The sequence below is a fragment of the Brachyhypopomus gauderio genome, chromosome 4 (genome assembly GCF_052324685.1).
Source record: "Brachyhypopomus gauderio isolate BG-103 chromosome 4, BGAUD_0.2, whole genome shotgun sequence".
In the NCBI taxonomy this organism is placed as follows: Eukaryota; Metazoa; Chordata; class Actinopteri; order Gymnotiformes; family Hypopomidae; genus Brachyhypopomus; species Brachyhypopomus gauderio.
In genome coordinates, this window is record NC_135214.1 from 16,668,933 (window position 1) to 16,691,569 (window position 22,637).

The following is a 22,637-nucleotide window of genomic DNA, read 5'->3' on the forward strand; positions in this document are numbered from 1 at the left end:
GCGGAGGGGTGGGGAGTGACTTCAGTTGGGGAGGGGTGGGGGGGTGACTTCATTTGGGGAGGGGTGGGGGGGTGACTTCAGTTGGGGAGGGGTGGGGGGGTGACTTCAGTTGGGGAGGGGTGGGGAGGTGACCTCAGTTGGAGAGGGGTGGGGAGGTGACCTCTTTGACTTCAGTTTTGTCTTCTACAACACAGTGTTTCTCCAAATATGCATTCACGAGTGCTGAAATCCTTCATTTGAAACAACTATGACGGTACGTATGACGACGACGGCAGTTCCGCATAACGTAGGGGAAGGTGGAGATCCATCTCCCGACCTACGAGTGTGTGTGCCTGACAGTTATGATGACAAATTGTTATGGCAGTATTGGAGTTTTACTAGGTCACAAAGAAACGTTGACTGAACATGTTCTGGCTTTGTCTGAAGGTCAGCGGGTCTCGATGCACGAGTTGATTCGCGTTTCCTGCATGAGTACTGATTTGATCTGATGGCAAAAATGCTCAGTGTTGTGTTCACTTATCACTAGCCCAACTCGCAATACATAAGCAGCAAGCGCTGAAGATCATTTTGCACAATTGAACTGAATACACACACAGAAGTGTCCCAAAGGCAATTCAGTTTTTGGCATATAATGTCTGTCTGTGGCATTTGCAGGGAATGTGGGTGAGTGTGCACGTGTGCCCTCTGACCTCAGCACAGGTTTGGTGCAAGCAGATGCTTGTGGAGAGCAGACAGTAGGGCAGCCGGGTCTGCGTGCTCCAGGGAAGCGAGCTGTAGTCAGTGCGGCCCCGGAGGCCGCAGCAGCGGAGCTGACACCCTGGAATGTTCCGCTCTCAACCACGGCGCGCCAGAGAGCTCCTGCCCAACACCTGTTTTCCCCGTGCCACATTCCACAGGGCGAGACGTTTTCGGAGGTGAGGTTGTGTGCGGGTAAGGTGAAGCTGAGTGCTGGTAAGGTGAGGTTGTGTGTAGGTGAGGTTGTATGCCGGTTAGGTGAGGTTGTATGAGTTTGTATGCAGGTAAGGTGCATGGTAAAGACAACCGTGGTGATATGGGGGAGGTAAAATGCCTCCATTAGCCCCAGTGCTTAGGGATTAATCTGCAGATTCTGGAGAATAGCCCAGCCCTTGAAGATCTTGTGTTTCCCTCCAAAGTCAAGTAGAGACAAGAACCCACTCCACGATCTGGGACTCACATGCTACAGTGCAACTATAAGACCATCAAAGAATTTTCCAGACAGCCTTTTTCCTATCTAAAACACACACACACACACACACACACACACACACACACACACACACACACACACACACACACACACACACACACACACACACACACACACACTCATGTGTTGTTAAATATTAACCTAATTTATCATTTATGTGTCTTTGTTTGCAACAACAATGTTGTGCTGTGTATACACAGTTTAATATCCTCCTATCAGCTGGGCGTGTCTGATTGGAATCACCTGAGTGACATGCATAATAACATTTGTCAATCTGAAAACAGTCAAAACTGAGACAGGAAACTGATCTGTGAGACAAGCAAAGAACATGCTTGTTATACAGTACATGCAGACAGACAGACTATGAGCTGTCGGCACTGCAGGCAGCTAACGCATGTAAATACGATAGATGAGATATATCACCACAACTTAGAGATAGAAGTTCTGCCAGCAGACCACACCTGAGAAGCACGCAAAACTCTGTAGATTAAAAATCATTCATATTAAGGAATAACACTGCTAAACTGTGTAGATAAGGAATACAAAATAACACCGTCATTCTGTAACTTTAATACTTTCCTTTTATTTTAGGCTTCCATTTGAATTATTTTGGCACAGACAGAAAAGCTAAATATTAACAGTCTGGTCCTTGTTTAACATACAAGAGCAAATGTGCATTTGGTGAACATGATCAGGGATCAGCAGAATCAGGGCAGAATGCTTGAGATGAAACATGAAAAGTTCCAGTCATTCTGACAATTGGGGCAACGTGTGCCATTCTCAGCATTTCTGAGGAACAGATGGCCATAGAGGTCAGGTGGAGTCAGTGGCAATGAAATGAAGAAGCTCTAACGTGTCCAGTGAGAGGTCAAAGGTGAGGTGGGGCAGGTGAGATCCCATTCAACCTGCAAGTGCAAACTTGCCTCAACTTGATGCAATACATGAAACGATAACTGCGACACTCTGCACTCAAGACAGCACAGGATTCCATGTCTCGCATGTGTCTTTACAAGACACAGGTGAACCTCCCGCAGACACATACAAACAGAAGGTAGAAAAACGTCAGAGAACAGCAGGGAATCTAACATCTTACCTATTTATGCTAGCTAAGGACATATTTCTGATATTTCTGAGATATTACTGAAGCATCTTTACAAGTACTGGATAAGTGCATCTGTTAACAGCTGTTAAATCAGTCTGTTAATCTGTTAAGTATGTTCACTTTCCTAAAACCTTTGAAGACATGAAGAAATTCTGACAGAGATCAGTTATATAATGGCCCTTGCTCTAATCACACACTGAAAAAAATAAAGCATTGGCTCAATGTAATAAAATTGAATTAATCAATCACACAAATTTTTTTCATTGACTCAATCTAAAAAACTATCATTTAGTCATGAATTTAGTTTTTTGGATTGAGTCAATGAAAAAAAAATAGTGTGATTGATTAATTCAATTTTATTACATTGAGCCAATGCTTTATTTTTTTCAGTGCAGAAAAACAGACAAAAGAAGTTTGTCAAGATGGAGAAAAGTAATGAAATTAGGTGGTCCAGGTTACAGTACTTGATGAGAGCCAGTGGTGTAAGAGAGAAATACACACGAACAATGGCAAACACAACCTTATATACCACCCTGTGTCACAGAAGTTGGATTTCAAAATACATTAAACCATTAACCTGAATTAGAAATTAATATTAATTAATTAATATTAATTAAGTAGAAGTATATTAATATAAGTTAATAGAAATTCTAATTCTATATGAGATGAATGGAAGAATTAACAGTTAATTAATGAATTTTGTTTTTGAAAATGGATCCAGAAGGTGAAGCTTCAGGTGGGTGGAGGACAGCAGACAACCCGCACCACGCTGAGACAGTGAGCAAGTGTTTCAATGCTGTAAAAACATACAGATGTCCCATATAATAAAATTCCACCACAAAATGATAATTTTAAGTGCACTGTATTCTCTGTCATTTGAGCTACCTGTCTGCGTATTAGAATGGAAATGACATGAATTTACTGAGTTGCACTGAAAATGTTTTAAGTTTTTCAAACATCAGAAAAAAGCACTATTTGAACACATTTGTGTCCACTACACACTTTGAATTAGCCTAACACTACATGTATATAGTTGTGTTCCAGCAAAAATTCACTGTTACAGACATTACATTGTATAAGAACAATTATTATACTAACTAGCATAGACCTAATGATTAACTGCATTAGATTACTGGTATATTAATGTTTTCATATTCAGAGTAGGACTGTATTCCTAAGTGTAAAAGTAAATATTGAATCATTTCATTGACAGTTTGGAAATATTTCATGAACTATGACTGTTACATATCAGTTAATGTCAACTTCCCAAGTCAACCATGAATGGGAATACAAATACTTAAAAAAGGAAAATCGACATTTTAACCTATGATTTTAATGAAGCTGGTTAATTAGCTTCCATACAACATGAAGTCTCTTCAAACATTCTTTCGTAGTTATAGTTTTAAGGATATTTCGTGTGTAGGATATCTGGCCCATTCTAATTGTTTTTCCCCCTGAACTTACCATCAATTAATGCTTAAACTAAGCTTAGTATTGGCTTAGTATATATGTCTGTACATTTATATGTATGCATTTATTTATTTTTGGATGACTTGCTTTTACTACCCTTATTTAAAATATTTCTGCACTAGGGCTGGTGGTAGCTCAGTAATTAAGCTCCTCGACTAATAATCAGGTTGTCCGTTCAGGCCTCATTACTTTCACCTTTGAACGAAAGGAGCAACGCCTTTAACCCCATAATTGTATTCAGTTCTAGTCGTAAGTCGCTACAAATGTAAACTAATGAACCTCAACCGCATGCTGAACCCTCGATATTTCCCTCTAGTGGAGAATTAAAGATAGTGCACCCTAATTAGAATAAACCCACTCTAATAAACCCTTTACAAACGCTTCTCTATTTCACCTAACGCCACCCTCAGGGACACTTATAAATTACTGATAATTTAAAGATGTAAAAGTATAGACACTAATTATTTTTTCCTAGATTTTGAAAGATTTTTGCATAGATGTTTAAAAGTTGGTTCAATTGTACTTTTGTTTTTGATTCATTATCTAACATTTTTAGAAACAAACACATACCCACTTTTATAACAAATTAGACAAGATCTATTTGAAGCCATTGGCTTTTGGTTTTGCAAAATCGCTATGGAAACAAATGTTTGTCAGTGTTCTCATTTCCATTTTGATCCAGTGATTGTGATGACGAGCAGCTCTGTTTAATCACACAGATGGAGTTGGTGGATGTGGGAGGACGGGAAGCTCAGATGATCATGTGACGAAGTTTAGCATTTAGCTCCATTTCCTTTGCCAGCAAGTCACTGCTGTGCTTTTTATAAGCTTCAAAGTCCTACAAATGTAACATGGCACAAATTTACAACAACGAACACAGAGACATGACAAAGAACGACTCAGACCTAATGTCCTCTAGTTGTCAGTTTAGCGGACAACACGGGTCACTTTCTGCCTTCTGGTGAGATCAGCAGACCTTCTTAAGAGCGTGGCATGTGTCCTGTGCTCGCTGGAGAGCTCGCTGGAGGGTCGTCACCCGAAGTTCTACGTTCACCACTGCAGCTTCCCTCTTGAACCTGGAGAAAAGACCCAAAGCCAAATGCCACGAACACCCTGCACCCCCTGCAGACACGTCCATTCTAATCAAAGGTCACTGCTAAAAGCACTACAGGTGTGAAGCATACCGACTACTCCTGGGTCTGTTTAGTTGAGTCGTTGGTGGTCCGGGTGCTTTTAGTTTGTTTGTTTTGCTATAATGAGTGGTGCGGTTTAATGACAGTGTACAATGACAGTACAATATGGACCTCCAAAGGAAATGGCAGGTTAATACTCTTCTGTGCTAGATTCACACCTGTTCTCTGCATCTTTCCTGGCAAGTTCTGCTTCCTGGTTCTTCCTCTCCAAATCCTGGATTTCCACTTGTTTATCCTGCAAGGAAGAGGCACCACATTTCTCACTTCAACACAATGAATTCATTTGTTGCATTTTTTTTATGATAAAAATGAAATTAGGTTTGTAATTAAGATTATAAAATGCTGGTTTATTAAATTGCTTTAATGTTCCATTTTAAAATGTAGTGTAGACCCACCTGTATAATTTTCCCTCTTTGCATGGAAAGTTCCAGCAACTCATTCTTCTCCTTCACAAGTTCTTCAAGCTTCTCTCGTGTTTCTGCTTCCTTCATCATGCCTCTTTCACAGCTTTGCCTGAGTTTCAGATCCATCTCTTTCAGCATAAAAGAGCACAAAGTTAAACAGGGTTGATGAATGTGTGAGATGATGAATGTACAGATCTGACCTAAGGAGAGACACACAGATCTGATCTAAAGAGAGACACACATATCTGATCTAAAGAGAGACGTAGAGCTGACTTTAAGAGAGATACAGATCTGACCTACAAATTGACATTTGGATCTGACCTAAAGTTAGATGTACAGATCTGACCTAGACAGACATAGAGCTGACCTAAAGATGGCAATACCTGCACACATCTCCTCTGCGTTCTTCAGCTGTTTGCGAGTGTTCTGCAGCTCATCCTGCAAGGAGGCTTCTTTAATCTGATGCTGATTCATCAACTCCTTTATCTTCATCTGGAACCCAACCGTTTTGTTCCTAATAACATCATAAAAAAGTGAAAAAAGAAAAACAAAACACAAACAGAAAAGACGATTTCGACTAAGAATCACACTCTCGACAGCGGGTAATTGGAGCTCACTGATATTCTTTCTCCAAGTGTCTGTGTTGCTCGGCGAGATCCCTCAGCTCGTGGGTCAGCTTGAGTACGGTCTCCTCCTTCATCTGGAGCTCTTTACTGAACAGCTTCTCATTCTCCTCCCGGAGCCTCATGCTCTCCTTGGCCAGCTCGGCGTTCCGCCTCTTGTATTCGTCCTTGAAGCCGATCAGCTCCCGGTGATTGGCGGCGAGGTCCATGAACCTCTGCTCCAGCAGTGCCGACCTCTGGCGCTCGCCCTCCAGCTCGGCCTGCACGGCGCCCTGAAGGCTCTCCAGCTCCCCGTTGATGTGCTCCAGGGCCTGGCAGCGCTGGAGCATCTCGTCCGCCCGCTGCTTCAGGACGCAGATCAGGCTGGACTGCTCATCGATCCTGGAGTGCAGCATATCTGCCTCGGTCCTCTCCTCGTGCGAAAGTCCCCTCAGCTTCTCCAGGGCTTGGTGGACATCGTCCATGTCCTTGCGACCATCATAGAAATGACATTTATATTAACACCAATGAATGCATTCTCAGCAGATCTGTGTGATTATGAATAATCTGCAGAAGATTTGCTCATTGTTTAGATAGATTGCTTAGTCTGACTGAAACTAAGAAAAGTGTCTGTGAGTCTTTCATATTTTTTTTCTACATGTCCTTGAAACCACAACAACTTGCTTGTTGGACAGCACTGATATTTTAGTTTGCGGTGGACGGTAATAAATGTTAATAAAGTCTACAAAGCTGCACATCAATGCCGTAAAAACCAGATAATCTTGATTATGTGGAGAAAATTTTGTTCTGTCAAAACAGCATGCAACACACACACACACACGTCTCTTTGTTATTGCATTTAACAGAAATCGGCAGAAGCAGGAATACAAGATGCAGACATGCAGATGCAAGCAAGCTTTTTCGGAAGAGGCAAATGACACAGCACGATTACTAATGGCATTCACAAAGAGTGGATATTTTGTACCCTCTGGTAATTCCATTAAAACACGTAGATTTTGACTGGCCGAAACTATCTTGCACATCGGCAATTGCAGTTTAGTTTTTCAGTCAATACGTATTATCTCTAGGGATTCCTTCGGTAGTGATCATATGGCTCCATCCACACACCATTACAGCTAGCTAGGTGAGATCTGGGTTCATCTTAGCCTTTTGTCGCCGCTTTACCTGTTTGGTGTCTATGATCATCGTTTTGAGGTCTTTTGGGTTTCTTTGAGGAGATGTCATGCTTTCTGTTATGGTTCGAAGGCTTCGAAAAATAAAGGAATGATGTGTTTGGAAAAATAGCCGACAGGTTGTTCACATGTGCTGCCAGTAGCGTCTCATTCTGTGGAGCTGTGGCGAGGTCGCAGATACAAAGTTTCTGTGGTTGCCACTGGTTACAGTGATTGGATTTTCTTTTTGCCTGATAAATCGCAGCTTGCTTCGCATATTGGTGTATGCATGTAGGTTTCCGGACCGTGGTAGACGTACGCTTATATGTGTGCTTTTAAAAGGTTTTTAAACATGTTGGTGCTACGTGTGAACGCTCTCAGACAACGACAACCACACCCCCCCTCCCTTCCTTTGGCTTTGTCGTAAACTGCTCGTCGTAATCACCAGCAGATGGCGCCACCACATTTCTAGCGCTTCAGTGTCTCACTAATAGGTGTCCTACTTAACCACGCAAATGTCAAATCTGAAGGCTGTACTTACACGGTGAGACTGAAAATAATTAACATAGTTTAACTAGATAGTATCTAGTTTTGTAATATTTGCATGGAACGAGAGAGAGAGAGAGAGAGAGAGAGAGAGAAGACAGACAGACAGACAGACAGACAGATAGACAGATAGATAGATAGATAGATAGATAGATAGATAGATAGATAGATAGATGTAGAATTTGAAAAAATAATAATTTTAACTCAATTCTGATGCTCTATTTCCCACGTGTTTGTTTATGCCTGTTCTAACTCACCTGACTCAGAGTTGAAGAGTTAGTGAGTTGAGTTTGACATGCTAGCATAGAAAAAGCACAGAAATATGCACAGCATAGGATCCTCAGTAGTAGTACCGAGACTTTGGAGAGTCCATTCATATTTGGAGAGTCCACGTTAATTATATGATGTTAAACTTGTCAAAAGTGTCCTTTTATTCGGGGTCTTCAGTCCGACATATGTATAACATACATAATGTTTTGGAAGTGCTACAGTATGGATGGCTATGTGATATCAGCATGTCGAACATTAAACTTCATAAGTTTGGTCCCTTGCTTTTGGAGTAAAATATGTTGAATAATGTCTTATGCAGCTTCAAGATCTCTGAAGTAACCTTTCTGATACATTAAACTCCTCCTGACTGTGGAATTTGTGACTTCTGCTACATAATCAGACCCAAAGTCTGGCAGATTCTACGTTGTTCTTAAAAATAGGTTGCTAATCCTATCAAAGTGTTACAGTAAGACAATTTCTTATTTCTAATATTTAACAGTCCATTAGTTATTCAGTTAATCAAGCGCAGCCTTTAGCCAAAGTTATGCCTCGAATTACAAACTGGAAATATATAAAAAGCTACCATTACCACTCATTCACATTCACACTCACAAATGCATGCAAACACATGCATTAACATAGGATTCACACAATTAATAAAGAAATTGCTCCACCCCCAAAATAACCTCAAACAAAACAAAACTAACAGAAACTTGCAAAGACCTTTGGGTAACTGTGAATATGGAAGGATTTTAATTCACCATTTAATCAAACCGAGGAATAAATGCACACAGACACACACAAAGAGGGCAAAGTTGAATCTTTAGTCTACATCATGAGGTCACCTAGCTTTTTGGGCGCCATATACGGTTTTGAACTAGGGGGTAGGGGTGTCTGGAGGGGGGGCATTATGTCTAAGCTTTTAGTATACGCCCTTTTTCATCAGCCCGGGACAAGTGAGTGAGAGGCGAGCGTCAGCATCTCAGTCCCAAGAGCACCATCTGCCCAGCTTCACGAGGGGCTGGAGAGACCTGCCGGGAGCGCGCATCAAAATGCAGCGAGCACTGCTCGTGAAAGTTGTGACTATATTAACTTTGTGTTTTCTTCAGTGTTATTGCCAAGGTAAGTTGTTTATGTCACGTGCATTTCTGAGCAGCGTCACTTACAGCAAGGCTACTGACTAATTTTATTATGTAGAAACTGCAACAAGAGATTATAGTGAAGTTGCCTCTTGCTCTGAGTACTAACGATCTTAAAGATGTTAAATGATATTACATCAAATTTCAACACTCAGACCTGTTACCTCGTATTACTGTTAGCAATGTTGATCACGGTTCATCTAAAAATAACCAAATGCGCTTTAAATCCACATTGATATATGAGGGTAAAAACTAATGACGTTGTCATTTTGGGGAACATAGACTATTATAAATTCCATGAGATTTAAATGATTGAATAGTGGCCTTGTTTATGGCGCGTGATTAGCACATACCGTTACAACTACAATGTATGAATCTAATGAAGCTGAGAGTCGTTATACGTTAACAAATCGGGGTGAATAGACGTTAACATTTTAAAACTATAGTGGGAAATAAATTACAAAAAAACTTTTTTGTCGTGTTACTTTAAAACGATAAACAGTTATTTCAAGGTGTTCTAAAACGTAACGTTCCTCGATATTGTCATTGTAACAAGTGAAGTTACAACTCAGAATGTTACTTAATCTCGCGCACAAAGATCTGAAGTTCTCTTGGAGAACTGTTGCCTGAGCTTTGCCGTTGCTAGGTAACAGAGGCGAGCATGTGACCAGCAGACAATCACTACAGCCCAGGCTGCTGGTACAATCTAATTCAAAACACTTTTGCCCGCTGCTCAGTTTTAAAGGCCAAACAGTTTTATGTCCTGCTTAGATTGTTTGTGTAAACTGCGCAGTAAATTTGGAGGTTTTATAGGTGCTTATTCAGTTGACTGTCGGAAACGTTTCAGTGTTTTCCAGTGTAAAATGCTGGTAGACCTCGCGAGCCTCTGAAATTGTAATCTGCTTTCTTTTTGCACAACCTCTAGTGTGTAAGCTCCTTAGCGATGAAGCAGGCGACTAATTACACTGCAGCTGGCGCAGGAGGCCATCGTTACTGCTCCTTGAGCTGCAGCCAGCCTTCCTGATCAAAAGTGCTTTTTTATTTCTCTAGTAAAATAAAATTTCTCTATACTGACGTGCTGTATACTTTCATTTTTTTATTGTCACCGCTAAACAGCAGGCACGCTTATCTTGACATATTAGGAAGATTTCTGTCCTCCACAATTATATTTATTGGGTTAGTTAATAGATGTGTGTTTGCATCTCTAGTTGTCTGTCTGAAATGTAGTCAGGACTCCTCTCACTTGCAAAAAAAACTACTGTCTATTCTGACCTTGAAAGGAAGTCCAAATATGTGTCCCCACACAAACCCTTGTGGATTAGCGCTGTCTTGTTCATTTCAGGACCAGCAGTGTTTTTGGAAAGAACATGAATCCATAAATTCTGTCTGCATCAGGATTTGCACATGAGGCCATAGTTGATCTCCTTAGAAATGGAAGTCAGCAATGGGTTCGTTTAGTCCAGTGTCATTCAGCATGTGTTTGAAAGGAAGTGACCACAAGGACTTTAATGGAGAAGGCCAGGTTAGGTGGTGTAATCCACTGAGCCTGATCTCCTGGTGTCTTCAGGGTTCAGCCGCAGAGCTGGTCACTGCCACGGGTCAAAGTTGTTAGAAGATGTAGCACTCTGCCTGTTTGATCACTGGTGTTAATGAGTTAATCTGTTACATGTTATAACCCATCATGCATGTTTTTAAATCTTCGTAGGTATTTCTAAGGTGCTTGAATTGGCACAAATACCAGAGTCACATGTCCATAAGCAGTTATTTAGTGTTGATGATTGACATGCTTAAGTAAACGCTACTTGTTGCTTAACATTCGCTGTTAACGTTAGTTGAACTTTCATGACAAAGTTGATGATGGAGGCATTTTGCAACTGTGCTAGATTTTTTGTAGTTACAAAGTCAAGTAGGTGATAAATATCTTAACTGTTAACCCTCTCATTACATATTTTTTAGTTATCCATTTCTTTGTCCTTGTAATCCTGTCAGTTATTAATCTGACAAAGAATGCTTGATTGATCTGTGAAACACTGTCCACAACGTATGATCTGATGCTGCTCTCTGATTCCACTGTCTTTGAAGCTCTTTCCAGAGGGTGTGATCTGATGTGTATATATTTCCAAACAAGAAAGAAAGACAAATCAAAAGATTCTATATCTGTATTTTATTTTCAATTCTTGATTTCAAAAGGTATTAAAAGCCAAGTATAAGCTGTTTGTTTTGCTTGTCTTATCAACCAAAGTTTCTGCTACAGGAAAATGTTACAGAAATATCAGTCAGTTATAATGTATGTATTTCAAGATATGTGAAAGGAGCCTTTGCTTCTGCAATATCACACATGTAGCCACACAAGCCTGTCTTCTGTCTTCATAAAGCAGGGAGGCTACCATATTATCTGAACAGACAGTAATATATTTTGTACCAAAACACTGCAAAAAACAGACCCTTTATCTGCAGTATTAGCAACAACTCAAATACAATCAAATTCATACAGTTTCTGATTGTATTTAATGCTCTTGGTTTCAGAGCAGAAACATTTGAAACATTGCTGGAAACATTTGACATAGCACCAACAATTTTTTAAAACACCTCAACTGTATCTCAAACAGTATTTGGCTAATCAAAAGATTCTTTCAGAATGTTAATTTTAACTTTTCTTTATGATTTACTTTATCTCTATATCAATTATGTACTTCTATCATTTATTTTTTAAACTCCATTAGGTGTAACTGTGGGATTCAGTGGTACCTGATTGTCCTCTTTAAATGACTTCCAGTAAGTTCCTCGCTGTAATTTCAGGCCAGACAAGCTTTGTCAGTATAGCTTAATTGGCAGCCTCACTCATGCTCTGCCTGCGCTCGGCTTTCCCTCCATGCCAAACCCCTTCAGTGTACCACTGGGTCCTTTCTCTGCTTTCAATGTAGCTGTGAGAGCCAAAGTCAGTTGTTAAGCGATCGACTGCATTCTGCCACATCCATTTCCATATGAAACAGGCAGCAGCCTTCTGCTCTGACAGCAGTGCTAGCCCTGGCTCACCGCGCTGCCCGTCTCACCCCCAACACATTCACTCGGGCTGCTGGGACGTACCAAAACAAGGCGGCATTGATGAAAGAGGCAGCACCTCTCCCATGGCCCCCACGAGACTAGAAAGAGATGTTGTGGGGGGACAGTGGCTGGCAAGTGCCATTTGTGTGTGTGTGTGTGTGTGTGTGTGTATTTGTGTTGTGTTGTAGGTAGGAGTGACAGAAGGATGGGGGAGGGTAGGCAAGGGAAGACTCTGCAGGGTTTTCTTTTCCACAGGAAGCTCTACTGTATTCCTCCACTCTGCTATCCATCTCCATAGGGCCTTTTGCCATGCTGACACTTTCAGTTATGGGGCTGCAGTCCAGCCAGCCAGCCCATTGTGCCATTGTGATCTCACAGTGGGGTCTAAGCCTTTGGGAGGCTTCATTCTAATGAAAATTCCTCCACTGCTGCCCTTTGTGGGCTGGTGGTGGGGCGTCCCCCTTATCTTTTCCCTCAGATAGTTTTGGGGATTCTCGCCTGCTGTGGGTTTAAGTTAGCTAATTAGAAAGGACATGGTCCCAAAGAAGAGGGAGGCTGAAAAAAAGAAAACACAAAATTAAACAAAACAGCCGGAGCAGAGGCATTAATAAGGCAGGGGGGGAAAAAAGCACAAACCCCTTCAACAGCACAATTCCATTTGCATCATACAGGCCTCTGTCCACACAATGACCAGTGAGGCAATCGTGTTGGTATTCTTTTTTGTCATTCTGAGTTCTTTTATTGTTGTCACAGTCTGAGTTCAATTTTTGTTCCTAAATTAAGACGTTCAAATTAAATCCTTCTGAAACCTCCTCGGGAATTTTGTGGGACAAATGTCAGTACAGGGTTAATTTTTGCTAAGTAAGGAACAGCTCGACACAGGATAGTACTGTTCAAAAAAGCCCACTTCACTTTGCCTGTCACCTTTCCCAGAACCGATACTGTCAGGAAACACAGGCTTTATTTTGAAGGTCCAAGCAGATAGGTTTCTCTCTTGGCAAAGGTTGGTTGAAGCTGTTAACCTAATGTATAGAGTACTGAGGTTAGATATAAGCTCGCTGTCATCAGGAGAGGGCTGTCAGCAAAGCCCGTCCTCTGACCTTGCAGTTTACCGTTTTCAATGATTTGCTGACTGACAGCAATACCTTACAGCGTTGTGCAGTCAAGAATAAAATGGATTGTCTCAGTGCTTCATCTATGACCTAAACGTGAAGTAATTCTCCCCAAAGCTCCTCCTGCTCTCTTCCACCATGTGGAGCTCAGTGTCTATCATTGCTGGCAAGGTGGCTAAATCCAGTTGTGTGACTTGTGTCAGCGAGTGTGACCTGCTCCCCCGGTACCGTATGTGCCAACTGTCTACCTGTGTGTTACAGACGCTGCTGAAACCTCCGGGATCATGTCCCCCTAACAAAGACCGCCTTTGAGCAAGCGGAGGCGCAATTTTATCATTAGTAAACCGAGTAGGAAAAAGGCTGGCTTCCCAATTGGCTGCTGAAGGAGTTAAATTGGAAGTCCATTTGGCTGGCTTTAAAAGTGCCGGGGTCTGGTGTGGCCTTGTTAATGTGAGTCAGGACCTCTAGATATGAGAAGGCCATCAACTTGCTTTTAGTGCAGCAGCCCTGGTGCTGAGCAGAAAGCTTGCTGACATAGGATGGGATCTATAAGTGCGGTGCAGAAGGAGCATGATCAATCATGGACCTCTGCATTGGAGATCATCTGTCATATAAAATGAACATGGTGATTGAGACTGACCAATAAACCAACAATTGAACACACTGACTCTTACTAGTTAAGGCATAACCTGTAGAGTTGCTGTGGCCATTTGTCCATCATCATATTATACCAAGGAGATAGTAGACTCTGAACTGAATGATGAGAATGTTGTGGGGGATTTTTCTCCTGCTTGTTGGGAGGATAAATGTCAAATGTCAACCTCAGAATGCAGTCTGTTTAGGAGTTCATCTAACTGTAATACTTTTCAAAGGTTTTGAAATGCATCAATATATATATATATATATATATATATATATATATATATATATATATATATATATATATATATATATATATATCAAAGTCCAACCAATATAACTACAGTCAAATGCAAGTTCTTTAATTAAATCTTAACTTGGTCTTAATTAAGCAATAATAGAATGACAGTTCAATCAGTGTTTTTTGCCTTTGTTTTGATAATGATAAGATTTTGGCTGAAACAAGTTCTATAATAATGAAGTTTCTAATAAAATGTGTTTCACTTAAAGTCAGTAGAACATTGTTCCAAACATCGCTGTCCTTCCCAATTCACAATTACACAATCAGACACTGCGATTCAATCTGTGAAACTATGAAACTAAAGTCACAGACAAAAAATCTACAGCCTCTGAATCAATATATCCTTAAATGAGCATGTTGATAATCAGGTTCTAGGCTTGTATTGATAACTGCTTTTGTTTATTTGGTTAGTCTTTTTCTCACAGTATATCTCACGCATTCACCCAGAGATAGAGCGTTTGTGTCGAAGGGTAGCAAGTGATAAGACACTCACCCACCAACCCCACCCGCAGTCACCTCCCTCCACCTCCCTCCACCTTGCTTCTCCCTCCAGCTTTTGGAATTTGGGTGTAAGAGCTGTGGTACCAACCGGTACCACTATTTATCCCAATTACATTTCTGACAAGGAACAGCATGCACCATTAATCAGTGTCAGTGAGAGACAATCAGAATCGCGCATTCCCCCCCGTGTTTCTCTTTTTTCCGGCGGCCCTGACGGAGGGTTCCTCGTCTGAACTATGGCGCTCCAGTCGATATCTCTGGGTGCATGGCGGGGAAGGTAGAGGGGTGGTACCTTATCTCCCGAGATGCCACTCACAGGCCGAGATCAAAAGGGGGGGGGATTGGGAAGAGAGCGGCAAGGGTTGCATAAGTGTCTGCCGGCCGGCTGGCACGCTCTGCTCCGCTGGATGTCAATGCTCTTAACTATGTGATTCATCAATAGCAGCCTTCACCTCTGTGTACACTCAAAGAGGGCTTCTGTGTTTTCATAAGAGGAGTGAAGAGTGCCATCCATTTTCTGGATGTTAACGGGGTGGGTCAGGTGACCCAGGTCTGCTTGTGCGCTGTGCATGTCGCAAGAGCGCCGTTCAAATTTGGAATCAGCTCAGTGCTTGATTCTCGCCTGCTGTTGCCTAATAACTGTTATACCGGTTCCCTTCGAAGTTTTCAGTCTGGAACGCGTGGGTGAATTTTTCTCCTTATTGTAACTATTCACCTTAAGACATCGACTAGCTCCTTGAATAGGACTGGAGAGATCAGACTGACCAGGGTAGTGGCGAGTGGCGTGTGGGGGCTGAGGTCATGTTGTTCGTGCTTCTGCAGGGACGGGGTGTGAGACGGGCCAGTTCCGCTGCGGGACGGGCAGGTGCATCCCGGCGGGTTGGCACTGCGATGGCACCGCCGACTGCGCGGATGACTCAGACGAGAGCAGCTGCCGTGAGTATCACTCTCCCTCGCACTCTCACAGCCTCGCACAAGCGCCGACGTGCCGTAACGCACGGGTGATGTAATGGACGGGTCTTGCAACTGTGTGATGGTGATAAGGAATGATGAGATACAGTGGTGGATCGTTTGTTGCACACGCCAGATTTATTCTGCTGAAGGACACTGTGCCGGATGGGTTGGACAGTTTGAGTTCAAACAACATCACAGGCTGCTTAATTTGTAAATGTAATCTAGTTATTTCAAGTGGAAAAGTCATACACGACATTCTGCTAGAAGCAACAACTCCACGTTTCACAGCGGCTTGCTGAGGTAGAGGCTGTTTAGGCAGACGAGTCCTGCCACGAGCTTGTTAATGAACCAGACTCACTGTTCCTCTCAGCCCAGACGACTTGTTAATGAACCAGACTCACTGTTCCTCTCAGCCCAAACCACTTGTTAATGAACCAGACTCACTGTTCCTCTCAGCCCAGACGACTTGTTAATGAACCAGACTCACTGTTCCTCTCAGCCCAGACGACTTGTTAATGAACCAGACTCACTGTTCCTCTCAGCCCAAACGACTTGTTAATGAACCAGACTCACTGTTCCTCTCAGCCCAAACGACTTGTTAATGAACCAGACTCACTGTTCCTCTCAGCCCAAACCACTTGTTAATGAACCAGACTCACTGTTCCTCTCAGCCCAAACGACTTGTTAATGAACCAGACTCACTGTTCCTCTCAGCCCAAACCACTTGTTAATGAACCAGACTCACTGTTCCTCTCAGCCCAGACGACTTGTTAATGAACCAGACTCACTGTTCCTCTCAGCCCAGACGACTTGTTAATGAACCAGACTCACTGTTCCTCTCAGCCCAGACGACTTGTTAATGAACCAGACTCACTGTTCCTCTCAGCCCAAACGACTTGTTAATGAACCAGACTCACTGTTCCTCTCAGCCCAGACGACTTGTTAATGAACCAGACTCACTGTTCCTCTCAGCCCAAACGACTTGTTAATGAACCAGACTCACTGTTCCTCTCAGCCCAGACGACTTGTTAATGAACCAGACTCACTGTTCCTCTCAGCCCAAACGACTTGTTAATGAACCAGACTCACTGTTCCTCTCAGCCCAAACGACTTGTTAATGAACCAGACTCACTGTTCCTCTCAGCCCAAACCACTTGTTAATGAACCAGACTCACTGTTCCTCTCAGCCCAAACGACTTGTTAATGAACCAGACTCACTGTTCCTCTCAGCCCAAACGACTTGTGAAGCAGAACAGTTCCAGTGTCTCAGTGATGGCGAGTGCATTTCACATCACTGGGTGTGCGATGATGAGGAAGACTGTGAAGATGGCTCGGACGAGAGACAGCACTGCCGTATGTCCTCTCTCTCTCTCTCTCTCTCTCTCTCTCTCTGCCTCACTCTCACATTAATTTCCTGACTTTGACTTTCTTCCATTATTCATTGTGCACCTGTTCTATGTCTCATTCTTCCATCCCTAATGCATGTTGTCAAACTGAAAGGTTCATCACTAATATAGAGGCACGTGACTTCCGTTATGAACAGTGAAACGTGATAGCCGTAGTGTGTGGGCCATGGACAGTGTCACAACGGAACCCAGCTGAACAGGCAAATCTCTGTTCTCATGGGGGACCTGGCCTAAGATGAGGACCACCATGCACATATGTATATTAAAAAGACCTGCTTTGAACTTCCTGCAGCTGGCCGGACTTGTTCCAGTATACAGTTCAGCTGCACGAATGGGGCCTGCATCCCAAGAGACTACAGGTGTGACCATCTACCTGATTGTTCTGACGGAGCAGATGAGAGAAACTGCAGTAAGTCCACCATCAGTGTGTGTGTGTGTGTGTGTGTGTGTGTGTGCATTACTGGGGACTGGATACACCTCCCCCATTGTAGGTTTCTCTGGCATTTTAATCAATTTGTAAGATTAAGAGGCTCGGCGACTGACAGAAATGGCCACAATATGCTTCTTGTTGTCAGAACTTGATTGCAGATTCCTTGGTGGATTAGCAGAAAATCTCATTGAGCTACTATTCTGTTACTGAGCCAAGGCGTTGAGTCAAATAGACATTCACAATAGTGCGTAATCACTTACATTAGCCTTTAATAGTTAATCATTCTTCTTTTAGCAACTCATCTTGATACCTTTCTATGGAAAAATCATGTAGGCTTCTCACTGTTCATCATAGGTAGCTGTATCATATTACAGAGTAATTATATTTAATGGAATGAGTGACTGATGGCTTGACTCTCTCTCTCTCTCTCTCTCTCTCTCTCTCTCTCTCTCTCTCTCTCTCTCTCTCTCTCTCTCTCTCTCTCTCTCTCTCTCTCTCTCTCTCTCTCAGACTACCCAGAGTGCTTGGAGTTGAGGTGTGCTAGCGGGGCGTGCTATAACAGGAGCCAACACTGTGACCAGGTGCTCAACTGCCGAGACGGCTCAGATGAGGCCAACTGCAGTGAGTGTCTGGCCCTGGCAGGCGGTTCACACACCCGGCAGCAGTGTGTGTCCCCAGTAGTGGTAGCGTTTTTTCAGTCTCAGCACAGCTCATTTATGGTCTGAACACACAGTACAAGCAAGTAAAGACAGAATGCGCTTTTGAGAAAATCAGACTGTTCTTATGGGGACATGTAGACGTGTATGTTATGTAGATGTGCTGTTCTTATAGGGACATTGTGTAGATGTGTATGTTATATAGATGTGCTGTTCTTATGGGGACATTGTGTAGATGTGTATGTTATATAGATGTGCTGTTCTTATGGGGACATTGTGTAGATGTGTATGTTATATAGATGTGCTGTTCTTATGGGGACATTGTGTAGATGTGTATGTTATATAGATGTGCTGTTCTTATGGGGACATTGTGTAGATGTGTATGTTATATAGATGTGCTGTTCTTATGGGGACATTGTGTAGACGTGTATGTTATATAGATGTGCTGTTCTTATGGGGACATTGTGTAGACGTGTATGTTCTTATGGGGACCTTAAACACACCTTTTACTGTCCTGTTTGCAGCAAGGCGATGCTCTAGCGGCCAGTTCCAGTGCACTAATGGAGAGTGTGTTCCACGTAGCTTTGTCTGTGACCATGACGACGACTGCGGAGACGCGAGCGATGAACAGAACTGCAGTGCGTGCATTTCTGCTTCCCTTACCGTTCACAGACACCAGACAAATGTCTACTGCACCACCCTGTACTCTGTTTAAATGATTATGTCCTAGTGAAATATCTGATTGTATGTGCCACACTGAAAACAATCCAGTACATTTATTCAGCCAAACTGTGGACATGTGGTTCACACATAAAGATTATTTGCTTTAACAGTGTCCTGTCCATTTCTATTGTCCTGTACAACTCCCAGCTTTATGTAGCATACACAGCACTTTATGTAGCATGCATGTTGGTTTTTCTGAATGTCCTCTGATCTGACTTGATGTGCCTTCACTCTACAGCTTATCCCACATGTAGAGGGAATTATTTCACCTGTCCCAGTGGTCGCTGTATACACCAGCTGTGGTTGTGCGATGGGGAGGATGACTGTGGAGACAACGCTGATGAAAGAGGATGTGGTGGGTGATTTCCTCCAGTGAACAATCATTTAAAATGACAAGCTGTTGGGAAATTTAAATTAGCACCATAACTGACAAATACTTCTTTGATAGTGTCACCTATTCAGACCAGAAGTAAACGTAGGAGAAGTATAACATGGTTGAGCTGCATACAGAGCTACATTTTGAGTGTGAGAAACCGTGTCATGGTAGGCTGCGTTAACTCAGCCACGGATCGGTCAGGGCTCTTCTCAGCCGTTCACAGTCCTCCTGGCTGCTGATTTCTCTAACCTTCTGAGGCCCTTTAGAGCATCTCCAGATTGCTTCTGCTTTGAGAGGCCGGGTTGATGCCAGGGCGGCACTCACATGACGCTTTCAGAGCTGTCACCTCTCGTGATTTTTAAAGAGACACCTTTTCCCACCCGATAAAAGCTGAACTAGGCCGCTCTTCATTCCCATGGCCGATAAGGCCTCTGTCCTCCTTATGTAACCTCATACAATGTTTCTGTTGATATCGAGCGACGGCTCCATCATATTCTCCTCTCCTGAGCTTCTTCTCAATGTGTCCTGCTCTTCTTATGCAGTTCTTCTTCAGACTAGACTTCAGGTGGTTGGGGCATTCAGGTTGTGTGCGGTATTCCCAAACGCATTTAGTGGTTTGTGATGCCCCCTCTCAACCATGGAAAATGATGTGATATGCTTTATTTGAATGTAGACACTTGTGGTTTGATACCCACAGATAATGTCCACCGCGAGTGCTACCCGGGCGAATGGCCGTGCCCATCATCTGGTGTTTGCATCCGCATAGAGCAGCTCTGTGATGGGACACCACACTGTCCGGATGGAGAAGATGAGACCAATTCTACTGCTGGACGCAACTGCAGTCAGTATCTCTTCATAGTAGTCAGGAATCCGAGGTTATTTTAAAGTTCAAAGATATAATAATCTTGCACTTATATAAACTCAGTGGTTCTGTGGAAGTACCCTGCCCTTATTTAGTTGATATTTAATTCTGTTGCTGGTGAATCTATTCAGTTTTGAAGTGTACTGTTTTTTTTGTGAGCACACGCGAGGTTTGAACACCGTTCCTCTGTGCGTCAGGTATCTGGCGCTGTGCGTCTCTGAGCTGTGAGCATCGCTGTCAGGCTTCTCCAGACGGCGGCACCTGCTCCTGTCCCCCCGGCTACATCGTCAACAGCAACAACAGCCGCTCCTGTATTGGTAAAACGACAAGCTTTCACAGCACGCTTTATGTAACAAAATGGCCATCGTCGGTAAAACATTTGTGATGGATAAATCTGTTGTGTAAAAGTTTGACCAGGTGCTTCTTAACTGAACACAGAGTCCTAAAATGTATCCACAATGCACCTGTTGTCTTTTTCATACTGACTGCATGCTGCAGACTACAACGACTGTCAGGTGTGGGGTGTGTGTGATCAGCTGTGTGAGGATCGAATAGGCACTCATCACTGCAGCTGTCTGGAAGGCTACGTGCTGGAGCAGCAGAGATTCTGCAGAGCTAACGCCTCCTGTGAGTTTCACTCAGCCACAAGCATCACACACAAAGCTGCACAGAGCCAGACAACAGAGTGTATGTGCTTGCTTTAAAATGCCTTTGAAGTTGGTAGCTGACATGATTTGTGGAAGTACTATATCAGGACAGCCTTTTTCCTCCTCACAAATCCACCCACCCCGGCCACCCCACCCTGCACTCCAGTGTCGTGCTGTCCTTGCTGCCTGGGCTGCTCCTGGGTGCATTGTTGTGACTGTTTTCTCAGTCCATCAGTTTGCTTATGTAGTGCACAGCATGTCTACTGACCAAGTATTCTGTGTAGGTCAGAACCAGTGAGCTAATTCTAAAATTAAGATGTATATTTTTTATTTACTAATGCTTCTAATGTTCAGTTTATTGGCATAGTATTGTTCAACTTAATGTGTGTACTATGTAAATTTATCCTGTACATTCATTTTTCAGTTTACCCTGTAATTAAATGTATATTTAACTTGTGCCGCCTAAAATCACAGGGTGAAATTTGGGTCCAGTCATAGCTATTGTTTTTTATGTCTGAAGTCCAATGGAATGCACAGTAGTGATGTGGAGTGGATACCAAAATAAAGACCCAAATAAACAGTTCTGAGAAGTGCTCAGCAGAGGTGGGGACTCGAGTCACATGACTTGGACTCGAGTCAGACTCGAGTCATTAATATTAAGACTTTTGACTTGACTTGAAAAAATATTCAGAGACTTAGACTTGACTTGGACTTTTACACCAATAACTTGGGACTTGAATTGGACTTGAACCTGTTTACTTGCAAAGACTTGATTTTTTTTTACCCCAAATCTAAATTTTAAAACGCATATTAATATTTATAAAGTGCGCCCCATTAATTTCATTTCCGTCCTTCTGACGCAGACCGGCGTTACACCAGATTCTGTGACCGTCGAGTTTTGTGACCACAGGGGGCGCTATTTCACAGTTTCTGTTCAGAGGCACAAACGCTTTACGAATGCTACGTAAACTACGCTGATGCACTTTCTTTACTCGTTTTGTTGGTGTCCACGAGCCAAAATATGACAGATGTTTATATTTACATTTATCGTCTCTTAATTACATAAATGTACTTAAACAAGATTTACCATCCCCTCACCATTGCAGCCAACAAAGAAATCATGAATGGGATGTAGAGGTGAGCCTTTTTAACTGGGGTCACCAATTCTGACGGCAGCCATCAGAAATTGTGACCCCACTGAATCTCCAGGTAACAATAGTAGCCTACACCGTGACCCCACAATAACAGAAAACAATGAAAAAATAACCCTAACCTTTTATTAGTCTATATTTAAACATTTTATTCAAATGTTTAGAATAACCATTCGTAATGACAGCATCTTGCTTACGATGAAGCTTGCTATTTTCGTGTAAAATGATGTAACGAAACATTCTTGTTTAAGTACATTTATGTAATTAAGAGAAGATAAAATGTAAATGATCTGTCATCTTTTGGCTGGCGGACACCAACAAAACGAGTAAAGAAACGCATCAGCGTAGCATTCGTAAAGCATTGGTGCCTGTAAAAAAAAAAAGACTCGAAAGGACTTGAAATTCCAAGTTTCAGACTTGGGACTTGACTTGACGGTTGCCTGTCTTGACTCGAGACTTGACTTGAGTTGACTGTTTTTGCTTGAGACTTGACTCGGGACTTGAGGATAAAGACTTGGACTTACTTGAGACTTGCAAAACACTGACTTGGTCCCACCTCTGGTGCTCAGCCCTCAGTGAATCGTGACTGGACTGGCACCATGCCCAAACTTTCCTAATGCAACTACGCATCCAGTCTGACTTCAAAGCTGTTTAGACATTAGGGGCTTCCTCATCCTTCCTCTAAATATATTTAAAGGGCATATTTGT

At 42.6% G+C, this 22,637-nt stretch overlaps 2 protein-coding genes across 6 annotated transcripts in view; one reads left to right on the forward strand and one right to left on the reverse strand.

Annotated features, from left to right (window-relative positions):
• Positions 1–2,697: 2,697 nt before the first annotated feature.
• Positions 2,698–7,592, reverse strand: LOC143512416 (coiled-coil domain-containing protein 89). Of its 2 annotated transcripts, none has more exons than XR_013130455.1 (7): positions 7,185–7,591; positions 6,015–6,487; positions 5,781–5,911; positions 5,389–5,525; positions 5,152–5,228; positions 4,706–4,876; positions 2,698–3,126 (listed from the first exon to the last, which is right to left on the reverse strand). XR_013130455.1 is itself a non-coding variant. In XM_077002688.1 (7 exons), the coding sequence occupies exons 1-7, from the start codon at positions 7,242–7,244 to the stop codon at positions 4,552–4,554; spliced, it is 1,065 nt and encodes a 354-aa protein (XP_076858803.1). In that variant the 5' UTR covers positions 7,245–7,592; the 3' UTR covers positions 3,177–4,551. The 2 variants fall into 2 exon arrangements, 1 of the variants encoding a protein (XP_076858803.1); XM_077002688.1 differs by lacking the exon at positions 2,698–3,126 and adding an exon at positions 3,177–4,638 and having other exon boundaries at positions 4,777–4,876; positions 7,185–7,592.
• A 1,361-nt stretch (positions 7,593–8,953) lies between these two features.
• Positions 8,954–22,637, forward strand: part of lrp2a (low density lipoprotein receptor-related protein 2a) — a 56,557-nt gene continuing 42,873 nt past the window's right edge. For all 4 annotated transcript variants that reach the window (XM_077002689.1, XM_077002692.1, XM_077002690.1 and 1 more), the window contains exons 1-10: positions 8,954–9,109; positions 15,547–15,660; positions 16,909–17,031; positions 17,377–17,493; positions 18,025–18,135; positions 18,695–18,808; positions 19,132–19,248; positions 19,967–20,110; positions 20,329–20,448; positions 20,630–20,758. In XM_077002689.1, the coding sequence (XP_076858804.1) occupies positions 9,040–9,109; positions 15,547–15,660; positions 16,909–17,031; positions 17,377–17,493; positions 18,025–18,135; positions 18,695–18,808; positions 19,132–19,248; positions 19,967–20,110; positions 20,329–20,448; positions 20,630–20,758 (1,159 nt within the window). In that variant the 5' untranslated portion in view covers positions 8,954–9,039. The remainder of the gene's footprint in view (positions 9,110–15,546; positions 15,661–16,908; positions 17,032–17,376; positions 17,494–18,024; positions 18,136–18,694; positions 18,809–19,131; positions 19,249–19,966; positions 20,111–20,328; positions 20,449–20,629; positions 20,759–22,637) is intronic.